Raw genomic sequence first — 12,281 nt, forward strand, 5'->3', positions numbered from 1 at the left:
AAATAGGTCTGATTACTCTCATACAATGAATTATAATAATGCAGCAATAAACCTGCTACAGATTTTTGATTCAGACACATAAAGCATTTTATGGGCCTTGGAAAATAAGAAACTAGCATTTTATTGTTCTGAAAATTGATAGCATTAATTATTGCTAGAATTGATTATAACAATTCCAAATGATCTATTTACGTGTCATCTTATGTTTATGAAACTTATGGTTACAATTTGTGACATTTATGGAAATTCTGTTTTCCGTTTCTTTTAGAGCCTAGTAATGTTATCTCAATTCTCATTTCATCTGAATTTTTGAAAATGGATTCCCTGGTAAGTACATTTTTAATTAATTGCTAATGTGACAAATATTATCTGATTTGCCAAAATCTGTCTTTCTTTCTTATCCTCTTATTTTGCAGAGTCATACATAGTAAAAGAAAAAGTTTGCACGTACTCAGTGCCTTTCACATCTGTTGAAAGCAGATCCATTTGCACTTTACCATTTACAAAGTGGTTTGAGTTGGTTATTGAGATAATATAGGAAATTCAGCAGTCAATTTGAGCGAGATAAGCCATCAAAAACAATGAGTAGATGATCTATTCTTAGTTATATTGATTTAGGATAAATACTTCTTTGAAATAGTGTCATAAAGCATTCTGCATCCATTTACGAGATTACTCACGTGCACTTATTTTAAATATTCAATCATATGATTTAAAATAAAAGGAGCAGTATCTGTGGTTGATAACTCCAACTTTATAATATGTATACTAGGCTTAAATGCTGTGGATATTTACATTATCAGTACATTTTTGAATAGTGCCTTTACAGGCAGTCTGGTCTCTGTTAAGGACAGTACAGAAGTAAGACGTTAGTTATACTGCTCATAGGTACGAAATCCATATGACAGTTTTCCAGCAACATCACATCAACATTGTCAACTGTAGCACAATTGGTAATCTCGATAATTCTCAGCCACAAAGTTGAAGGCTAAAGGCTTGCACTCAAATGTAGAACAGTAAAATAATGTTCCCCCAAGTGGATGTAAAAGATCACATGGCAATATTTCAAAAATCAGGAGGATTAATTCCAGTTTTGTGGGCAATAATTTATTCATTTTGCAATATTACTGAAAAAACGTACCATCTAGTCATAACACATTGTTACTTGTGGATACTTCTTGTATGCACAGTGCCTGCCATATTTTTCAAAATAAATCACTTGCCATACTTTAAAAGTTATCAATTGACCTTAAAACATTTTGGGATATTCTGAAAGAAACATGATAGATTGTGCAAAGCTTTCTTTACAAGTCTCTGAAACATAGTCAGTTGTTGCCCTACAGTAGGAGCAGAGAATACTGTGAGTATTCAACACATCATTGAATCTGGAGAGAAAAGTATACTTAATGCTTGCGGTCAATTTCTAGCATCTGCAACTGTTTTCAGGTTTATATTGGCTTCATAAATGACATTGCTATGGTATATGAAATACTGGTTTTAATCACAGGTATAAATACATGCACTCAGTGGCCACTGTATTAGGTACAGGAGTAGAACCAGGTGTGGTCTTCTGGTGCTGTAGCCCAACCACTTCAAGGATCGAATCGTTGAGCATTTGGAGTTGTCTTTCTGCACACCACTGTTGTAATGCTTGGTTATTGAGTTACTGTTGCTTTCCTGTCGGCTTGAACCAGTCTGGTTATTCTACTTTGACCTCTGTCATTAACAAAACATTTTTACCCATAGAACTATTGCTCACTGGATGTTTTATTTTGTGGTTTTTTTTTGCATCATTCTCTGTAAACTCCAGAGACTGTTGTGCAAGAAAATCCCAGGAGATCTGCAGTTTCTGAAATACTCACACAGCCTTGCCTGGCTCCAACAATCGAATGAGATCATATTTCTTTCCTTTTCTGATGTTTTGCCTGAGGAACAACTGAATCTCTTGACCATGTCTACATGCTTTTATGAATTGAGTTGCCACTATATTATTAGCTGATTAGACATTTGCATTACTCAACAGGTATACCTAATAAAGTGGCCACTGAGAGTATATACTACACTAACGAAGAATAGATAATATTCCAACTTTATAGACAATAGACAATAGGTGCACGAGTAGACCATTCGGCCCTTCGAGCCTGCACCGCCATTTTGAGATCATGGCTGATCAATTACTATCAATACCCCGTTCCTGCCTTGTCCCCATATCCCTTGATTCCCCTATCCATAAGATACCTATCTAGCTCCTTCTTGAAAGCATCCAGAGAATTGGCCTCCACTACCTTCCGAGGCAGTGCATTCCAGACCCCCACAACTCTCTGGGAAAAGAAGTTTTTCCTTAACTCTGTCCTAAATGACCTACCCCTTATTCTCAAACCATGCCCTCTGGTACTGGACTCTCCCAGCATCTGGAACATATTTCCTGCCTCTATCTTGTCCAATCCCTTAATAATCTTATATGTTTCAATCAGATCCCCTCTCAATCTCCTTAATTCCAGCGTGTACAAGCCCAGTCTCTCTAACCTCTGTGCGTAAGACAGTCCAGACATCCCAGGAATTAACCTCAAACTCAAAATTGACTTTAAATTGACTATTATGTTCAATTATGATTGTTAGCAAATTTAAAAACAAACTTTTTAATAACAGTTCTGTAGCTCTAATGCAGTTTTAAATCACATTGAAATAGTAGCTGTATTTGTTATATTATGAAGATAAGAATAATTCATGCAGTATTTGTGCAGTACCATGGGCACCACAGCAGCATAGTGGTTAGTGTGACGCTATTACAGCTCGAGGTGTCGGAGTCCAATTCGGGTGTCCTCTGTGAGAAAGTTTGTGCGAATTTCCTCTGGGTGTGGCAGTTTTCTCCTACAGTCCAAAGGTGTACCGGTTAATTGGTCATTATAAATTGTTCTGTGATTAGGCTAGGGGTTAAATTGGTGGGTTGCTGGGCAATGTGGCTTGGTGGGCTGGAAGGGCCTATTCTGTACTGTATCTCTAAATAAATCAATAAATAGTTAGATAACATCTAACTAACCATCTAGCTGCAATGGCATGACCTTTATAAAGTAAATTGACTATCATCTTTTCACTTTATTTGTGTTGGTTCCTAGGTGATATGGCCCTAACTTGTTTTTATATGCAAATATTCAACTTGAAACTATAACTTCAGCTGACATAAATGATCTCTGAGTTGAAGCTGAAGTAACTTAAATCTCACTTAAGATTATAGGTACCAAATTATAAACGTCTTGTGACTGCACTTGAAAATTTTGCTGGTTAATCATGGACTACCATGGAGAAAGTTCATCAGCCTTTTCTCCTCTTTGTTTTGTGCTCGGTACATGGTAATGGGTGGTTTCTAATATGACAAAGAGCAGAAATAAAGACTTAATTGCAAAATATATACTCCAAAATAATTCATATTGCTTTAATGATAGTCTTTTTAAATGTGGTGTTGATGTTAGTCATCTAATGTTGTGAAGTGCTGGAGTTTGCAAAGTTCTGTTGCTTCTCATTCAACTGAAGCAAGTAGATAAATAAGCTTAGGGTAAAGAGATGGATGCTGCATGATTCATCCTGATGATTATTATATTGTGCATTTTCTATATTTGTCCTTTGTTGCTTTAGGTGGAAGAGTGCATACAGTACTGTCATAAAAATATGAGTGCCATTGTAGCTACTCCTTGTAATATGAACTGCATCAATGGCACCCTAGCTACACGTATTATTGACCTCTTCACACATAATGAAGCTGATGAAGTAAAGGACAGAAAAGATAAATTTAAAAGGTAACCTTAAATGTAAAATTATAGTTATCTGAAAATATTATTAGCTGAAACACAATATGCGGTTACATTAGATCTTTGAGTAAAGTCTGTGAGTTGGATGGTAACATTTTTCCCCTCCCTTTGTGGATAAAGTATGTTTTGCCTTACATAAACAATGCACCAATGTGGTCAAAATCAATTAAAGCGCATCACAACTAAAATGTAAAACAGACTTGCAGCATGATAACTTGATGTGTGTTCAGATCTTGGCCTTTGCTAATTCCCAACCTCTTGGTCCTAGTCTGTGCCATTCTTCAATTGTACTTTTTCTCCTCAGTGTTTTCAGGGTAAGTTACACATATTATTACTTTCATATTCAGCAAACATCAGATAAAAGAATATCAGGTTTTTATTGCTGGTAACAATAGTCTTTGTTTCAATAAATAATTCTGATGGCATATTTTTAAATATTTGTCCTTTGGTTTTAATGTGCATTAAATAGAATCAGTACAGCTTAGTTTAGATTAGCTATTATGAAAGGTCAAAATGCTACATTAGGACATGTTCCTTCTCTTGAGGTTAGTTTTATTTCTCTAACAGTTGCTATTATGGTGGGGGGGGGGGGGGAGGACACCTTTACAAAGGTAGAGCGTTCCTATTAAACCTTTCTTAAGCCAAAATGGCGTAAAGCGAAGAACCATTAATTTATATGGGATAAATTTTTATAAAAGCGAAAATCCTGTTTGTAATGTGAAAACAGGTTACCAATGTAGGTCTTTTGTAAAAGTGAAGTGGTGTAAAGCGAACATTCGTAAAGCAGCGGAACACCTGTATAGCTATGTATGTTTTTTTTTTGTTCTTTGTTTTGTTTTGCTCAATCCTTCTGCATTACCAAGTTTATTCTGTAATGGAAGCTGAAACTGCACGTTGAATATGTGAGAAAAGAAATCACAGTAGCAGTCTTATCTGTAGTAACTTGAAAGTTGGAAACATATTGGAATTTATAAACACTTATTGACTGATACTGAACTAAAGATTATTAACAAAGCTGGCTTATAGCATGTTCTGGACCATCCTAGATCAGAATATTTCCATTATGAGGAAAAATTATTTTGTTTTATTAAGATAATTAACATCTAGGGTAAGAAGAACGTATAGTAAAAATGACGGTCTGCTCTCTCAGTGGTTTGATATCTGGTTCACCAGCAGATTATCACACTTTCCACGTTCCATGGTTCTTTTTCCTACATTACCTGGAAATGTTAGTGTGTAACATATTTTTAAAAAGTGAACTTAAAGTCTGTTGGTGCTTTAATAGAAAAGCTTCTGATGATCTGGAGAATCTAAATTCTATTCTAGAGTTTTACTGTGATTGGCTTTAATTTAAAAATAGTAATAAAGCCAAGGTATTCAACTAAAAATATATGAAATTCAGTGGAGTACCACTATCTACAATTTTACTCTGTGATTTGCAAATTATCTTTTCTGGGAAATATATTTCTGATTTGTTTATTATCACCGTAAGAAATTCTTGGAACACTCTGACTCAGAATTGTAGGAGTTCCTACACCATATGGGTGACAGCAGATCGGGGCAGCTCATCACTAGTTTATCTTACACAGTTTAGAAAAGACTATAAATGACTTGCTACTCTCTTAAATGATTATCTAACTCCCATCCTGAGTAGTGGGTGTACATTCTTAAAACCTCATAATTCAGCATTAATTGCCACAAATTTGATTATTTTGTCCAGCTCTGAGGTAGAGCGTTAGTGAGAACAATTTATATTTTTGGGACTTCATTATACTTGTGGATTTGTACTACTTGGAGTGCTTAATGCTTTATGCTAATTTCATTTTTTTTCTCTCTGAGTGGGTAGTGGAGCACTCTGCCCCAGAGAATGGTGGAGGCTAATTAATTACTAAAATACAAGGTGGAGCTAGATAAATATTTGAGGGCTGTGGGGAACTATCAAAGATGAACCATGATTATGTTGGATGCCAACACAGCTTGAGGGGCCTGGTGGTCTACCACCACTCCTGTTTTCTTCTGTTCTTGTGTAATGATGTTGTAAGCAGAGTCATCAGTGCATAAGCTTCAAATGAATTATTTTTAATATGGAGGGAAAAATAGTTGAGAGAAATGTAATCATTTTTAAAATACAATTTAAATACTTTGTGGTTTAATTTATAATATTATTCTATTAAAAAGCAAAATATTTTGTAAGAAGATTGAGAGGCTATTTGATCCAGAGTACAAGGACCCAGATTCTCCAGGGAGTGCCCATACTCTGTACAGGTATTTCTTGAAAATTTTCAAATGATTTTGAGAAATTGTTTGAACTGTTACTCCTGACTACTGAAGATGTCATATGGTGTTCATGTCTTTTTCAGATGTAGTTTGTGTAAGAAACTTCTTACCAAAGAAACTGAGAAAATGCTTCCTTGTTTGCCTGTGAAAATAAATATTGATCTGCATGGAAATATAATATACTTGCACAATAGGTAACTTCTGAATTATACAAATGCTTGAGCTTGCAGCAGGGTTTATCCGTAAAAATGAAGTGTTGAGGCTTCTGGTTGCTGCCTTTGATGCTGTTAGCCTGCACATCTCATTTATTCCTGCAACATCTAACCAAAAGAAATTGATGCAAACTTGTAACTGATCTAACATTCTTCCTGGTTTTTGAAATTGCTGTATTTTTTTTATGGTTGGTTACTTTTTTTTTGCTGATTTTTCCCAATGTAATAATAAGAGTAAAGTTAACCTGAGCATTTGCAATTTTTAGGGACAAAAACTGGGAAGTGCACGAGTATCTTAATAGTCTCTATGAAGACCTGAAATCTTGGCAAGACGTGTATTGGCGTTTATGGGGAACTGTAAATTGGTTACCCTGTACAAGATGTAAAAAAGTAAGCTTTCATTTTTACTTTTGATGCTGAATTGTAAAAAGAATGTTATAAGTGCCACTTGCAACAAGTTATATTTTAAATCTATTATATAAACTGGTTTTAGTCAATTTATTCAACAGAAAAGAACTGTAATGAAGGGCTAGCTGTACTAAAAATGGGTCAGTTAACCAATGTGAATGATTAGCTGGGTGCTGTGGGTAGCATAGGGGAATTATCAAGGTATTGCCTACCTTCTTCCAACATCTGTAGCTGTAGGGCTGGTGCTCATGGATTGGGGAATTGAAGATGTTATCCATTTGTTCAAACAAAAATGGTGCAAAAAACACATCATAGGCCAGCTACCTTCACTTTATTTACGGGGAAACTTTTGAAAATAATGATGAGGGCATTGAAAACCAGGGTATTGAATGAGGAAAGCTAGCATGGAAACAATAAGGGCAAATTCAAATTTTTTTGAAGAACAACAGAGTTGATGAAGGGTCCCTGGTCGATGAGATATACAGGTATATGGTCTTTCAATTGTATCTAATTAAGTGTTGCACAGAAGGTTTTGTCATTATGACTGAAGCCTGCCCCCTCCTCCAAAAAAAGGGGAACAGGCAGTAAAGAAAGAAATTTGGCCAAGTTATAGGGCTCAGAGTAATAGTGAGCTATTTATTTTCAGACTGGAGGAAAGAGTTCAGTGGATTTTCCCAGGAACGGTACTTTACTTAAATTAATATCTTGGACTTGGACATACAGATATAATGTCCTAATTTACAGATGGCTCATAACTTCCAAGAGGTGGATGTGCAAGTAAAATTTAATACAGAAAAATGTGAAGTAGAAGCAATGAGAAGAGAGAACATAAACTAAAAGGTGAAAAGGTTCTGGGAAGATAGAGATCTGGAGATGTACAAAAATTGTGGAAGGTGGCAGGGCAGTTTGAAAAATTGATTTAAAAAAATATACAGGATCCTACAACGAGACAATGGAATACCACAGCAAGAATGTCATGATAAATCTTGTTAAAGCACTGATTTGGCCACAACTGGAGTTCTGTGTCCAATTCTGGGTATCATACGTAAGAAAAAAGTTGAAGAGTTAATGAGGGTGCCTGGAAATTGCATTATAATGTTTCCAGTGATGACTGACATGGATAGTTGAGAGAATTTGGATGGTTCTTCTTAGAATAGAGGGATTTACAATGTGATTTGATAAAGATAACTAAATCTGTGAAGAATCTAGCCAAGTTAAATGGAGAAGAAATTAATTCTTGACAAAATAGAATTTAGGAAATAGAATTACAAAAGCAAAGATTTGACAGTCTTTTTTGCAGTGAGTAGTTAGATTTTAGATTGTCCTGTGGAGCAGGGGTGGTGAACCCCTATAGTGATACTTAATAAGGAATTGGTAGATAAAAAAGGCTGTGGAAGACAATGAACGAGTGGCTGTGATTGTATTTGCTTTGCCTGTATGAAAGACTTATTGTGCCAAGTTGCTCCCCTCCAATGCTGTAACCATTCTGTGAATGAACATTATTACAAATGTACTTGGAGTAGGTAGCTATCTTGTTTCTAATTAATAGTGTTCCAGTTGACAGGGTGGGGACATAACCCTTCTTAGAATTGGTTTGGTGATATTGAAGTTTATACAAACCCCATTTCCAGAAAAGTTGGGATATTTTCCAAAATGCAATAAAAACAAAAATCTGTGATATGTTAATTCACGTGAACCTTTATTTAACTGACTAAAGTACAAAGAAAAGATTTTCAATAGTTTTACGGACCAACTTAATTGTATTTTGTAAATATACACAAATTTAGAATTTGATGGCTGCAACACACTCAACAAAAGTTGGGACAAAGTTAAAATAAGATTGAAAAGTGCACAGAATATTCAAGTAACACTGGTTTGGAAGACTCCACATTAAGCAGGCTAATTGGTAGCAGGTGAGATATCATGACTGGATATAAAAGTAGCGTCCATCAAAGGCTCAGTCTTTGCAAGCAAGGATGGGTCGTGGCTCACCCCCTTGTGCCAAAACTCGTGAGAGAATTGTTAGTGAGTTCAAAAGGAACATTTCCCAATGCAAGATTGCAGAGAATTTAGGTCTTTCAACATCTACAGTACATAATATTGTGAAAAAATTCAGAGAATTCAGAGACATCTCAGTGCGTAAAGGGCAAGGTCAGAAACCACTGTTGAATGCGCGTGATCTTCGAGCCCTCAGGCAGCACTGCCTAAGAAACCGTCATTGTACTGTGACAATTATAGCCACCTGGGCTCGGGAGTACTTCGGAAAACCATTGTCACTTAACACAGTCCGTCACTGCATCCAGAAATGCAACTTGAAACTGTATTATGCAAGGAGGAAGCCATACATCAACTCTATGCAGAAACGCCGGCAAGTTCTCTGGGCCCGAGCTTATCTCAGATGGACCGAAAGACTGTGGAACCGTGTGCTGTGGTCAGATGACTCCACATTTCAGCTAGTTTTCGGAAAAAACGGGCGTCGAGTTCTCCGTGCCAAAGATGAAAACGACCATCCTGATTATTATCAGCAAAAGGTGCAAAAGCCAGCATCTGTGATGGTATGGGGGTGCATCAGTGCCCACGGCATGGGTGAGTTGCATGTATGTGAAGGTACCATTGACTCTGAGGCATTATTAGGATTTTAGAGAGACATATGTTGCCATCAAGGCGACGTCTCTTCCCGGGACGTCCATGCTTATTTCAGCAGGACAATGCCAGACCACATTCTGCACGGGCTACAACAGCATGGCTTTGTAGACACAGAGTGCGTGTGCTTGACTGGCCTGCTGCCAGTCCAGATCTATCTCCTATTGCAAATGTATGGCGCATCATGAAGAGGAGAATCAGACAACGGAGACCACGGACTGTTGAGCAGCTGAAGTCTTATATCAAGCAAAAATGGACAAAATTTCCAATTGCAAATCTACTACAATTAGTATCCTCAGTTCCAAAATGATTAAAAAGTGCTATTAAAAGGAAAGGTGATATAACACAATGGTAAACATGCCTCTGTCCCAACTTTTGTTGAGTGTGTTGCAGCCATCAAATTCTAAATTTGCGTATATTTACAAAATACAATTACCGGTAAGTTGGTCAGTAAAACTATTGAAAATCTTTTCTTTGTACTTTTGTCAGTTAAATAAAGGTTCACGTGAATTAACATATCACAGATTTTTGTTACATATATCCCAACTTTTCTGGAAATGGGGTTTGTATTTCAAAGTTAAAGCATGTGGCTGTTGAAAATGTAAATATGGTTTAACAAGTTTGTCATGCTGCAGGTAATGAAAGAGAGGGCATGGGTATTGATCACAAAGGTCAGTTAAGACAGGCAAGTAGCACAGAAGTCCTCTGTGGATATTCCCTCTCAAACAGGTTAAAATAAAATCAATCTTAAAAATTGGAAGCTACTACCTAAATATTTGCTATTAAAATAGTTCTAAAATACTTAAATTGCTGGTGGAAATGGCTTCTCAAAGGATAGTAACAGCAGAAAAGTTTGTGGTCAGCAGCTGACCACACTTGTCTGTAATTTTCTTAGTGTGAGGGGATTAGATGAGGTAGAATTTAAGTGTAGCCAAGAATGTTTTTGCAAATGATATGTATTTGGTCACTGTAGAGCAGGGACTATACTTGTTCTCATCTTAGGAAATGAAACCAGGCAGGTGGTGGAAGAGTCAGTGAGTGAACACTTTGAAACCAATGGCGATAATAATGTACATTTCAAGGTAGTTATGAAAAAGGTTGATGTTTTTCTTAAAGAATAGCTCCTAAATTGGGAGTATCTGATTTTGATAGCATGAGAGAAGACCTGGTTTAAGTATATTGCGAGCACACACCAATGAGTAAATTATTATCTAACAAGAGTCGGCAGGAGTTCAGATTTAACATTTTGGTAAGTGTGTAAGGAAAAGATGGCAAGATTAAGGAACTTAGAATAACCAAGGTTATTTAAGGTTTGATCAGGAAAAAAAGAAACAGGTATGGACAACTGTAATCAAGTGAGTCCTTTGAGGAATATAGAGGGTATAGGCAAGTGCATAAGAAGGAAATTATGAAGCTAAAAACAGGTCAGAAATGATCCTTGACAGGGAAGATTGAGGAGAATGCCAAGTGAATTTGTAAATAGCTAAGGAAAGAATGCGTCCCCTTAATGAAATAGGGGTAATCCAAATGCTAGGGGAAGTGGGCAAGATTTTAAATGAATACTTCTCATTTGTGTTCACTGAGGATGTGGAGTGTAGTAAATTGTCTGGAACTTGTTGCTATTGAGAAGGCGGAGGCATTAAATGTTTTGAAAATGTAATAATGAATAGATCAGTTTCAGATCTCAACCCTGAAGATTTATCCACCATTACGTATGAATAATATGGAAGGAAATAGCTAGCACCCTGATGGAGATTTCTGTATTTTCATTCGCTTCAGGCAAGGGACCAGAAGACCAAAGGATACCCTTCCTTTATTTAAAAAGGGTAACTGGAATAAGGCAGGTAATTGCACCCTGATGAGCTTTTATCAGTGGTAGAAAGTTACTGTAGAATAGTGGTCGCCAACCTTTTTAAGCCCAAGATCCCCTACCTCGGCCTTAGTGAAAGGCAAGATCAATGTACTAAGAAAAACTCCGCAACCCCGGAAACGACCTCTCTTTACAAACAGTTTTCTGTAGCGGGAGTATTGCTATACAGTATTACCATTATCCTAATTAGTATCACTTATTTTTATAATGCTCACATTACAACACCTTTAATTCTAAGTTTTGTTATTTAATTTTATTTCAATACAAAAAATAAATGAATAAAAATTGACTGTTGCTCTCAGTGTGATGACTGGGGCTGAATACTTTCTGCTAGTTCCCTCAAATTTGGCTCATAACTACAGACAGACAGTCTGAGACGGTCTGTGAGGTGTCTGTCAGACAGCTCCTGTGCTTAGATTTAATAATTTTCATCTGTGAAAATGCAATTTCACACAGAGAATTTGACCCAAAGTAGGCACTGACTTTTAGTGCACACGTGGTGAGATGAGGAAACTTCTCCCTGCTGACAAGCTCCCAAAAGTCACCGTCCCTTGATCTTGCTTTAAGCTTGATGTCATTTTGCAAATTAATTACTTCCATTTCAGTATCACTTGGCACACCAAATATTTGCTGGAACTTGGCTGCTATCCGTTCTATATCGATCTGCAGAAATGGGTTTGAAATAAATGCAGCAATATCTTTCATAGCATTTAACTCCCCAAAACGCTGATTGAACTCTATTGCCAGTTTGTCTAGGTAAGCACAGTACTTCTCAGGGCAAAAAGTGCTTTTTTTCCTTGATGGCCTGTAATATTTTCTCCAAGTTGGGAAAGTATGTCAGCCTCCCATTCTTTAAATTTGAAATTCAAACACCGAGCTTGGCCTTAAACACATTTACTGCACTTACCATGTGAGGCAGGTGTTAGTCTTTTCCCATGAGCTCGTTGTTAAGTGTGTTTAATTTAGCCATTAGGTCTGTCAGAAACCCTAAATCCAGTAGCCACGCATCATCTGACAGTTCCTCGTGTTCCTTGTTTCTTTATCTCAGGCAGAAAGTCAACAAAT

At 36.6% G+C, this 12,281-nt stretch overlaps 1 protein-coding gene across 11 annotated transcripts in view; it reads left to right on the forward strand.

Moving 5' to 3' along the window:
• sanbr (SANT and BTB domain regulator of CSR) overlaps positions 1-12,281 on the forward strand; it is a 73,314-nt gene that overhangs the window by 23,574 nt on the left and 37,459 nt on the right. For 10 of the 11 annotated variants that reach the window (XM_073051067.1, XM_073051068.1, XM_073051074.1 and 7 more), the window contains 5 exons: positions 269-327; positions 3,634-3,794; positions 5,985-6,071; positions 6,167-6,277; positions 6,562-6,685. In XM_073051067.1, the coding sequence (XP_072907168.1) occupies positions 269-327; positions 3,634-3,794; positions 5,985-6,071; positions 6,167-6,277; positions 6,562-6,685 (542 nt within the window). The remainder of the gene's footprint in view (positions 1-268; positions 328-3,633; positions 3,795-5,984; positions 6,072-6,166; positions 6,278-6,561; positions 6,686-12,281) is intronic. The other variant, XM_073051075.1, reaches the window with a different exon arrangement.

The sequence above is a fragment of the Hemitrygon akajei genome, chromosome 7 (assembly GCF_048418815.1).
Source record: "Hemitrygon akajei chromosome 7, sHemAka1.3, whole genome shotgun sequence".
Lineage (NCBI taxonomy): Eukaryota > Metazoa > Chordata > Chondrichthyes > Myliobatiformes > Dasyatidae > Hemitrygon > Hemitrygon akajei.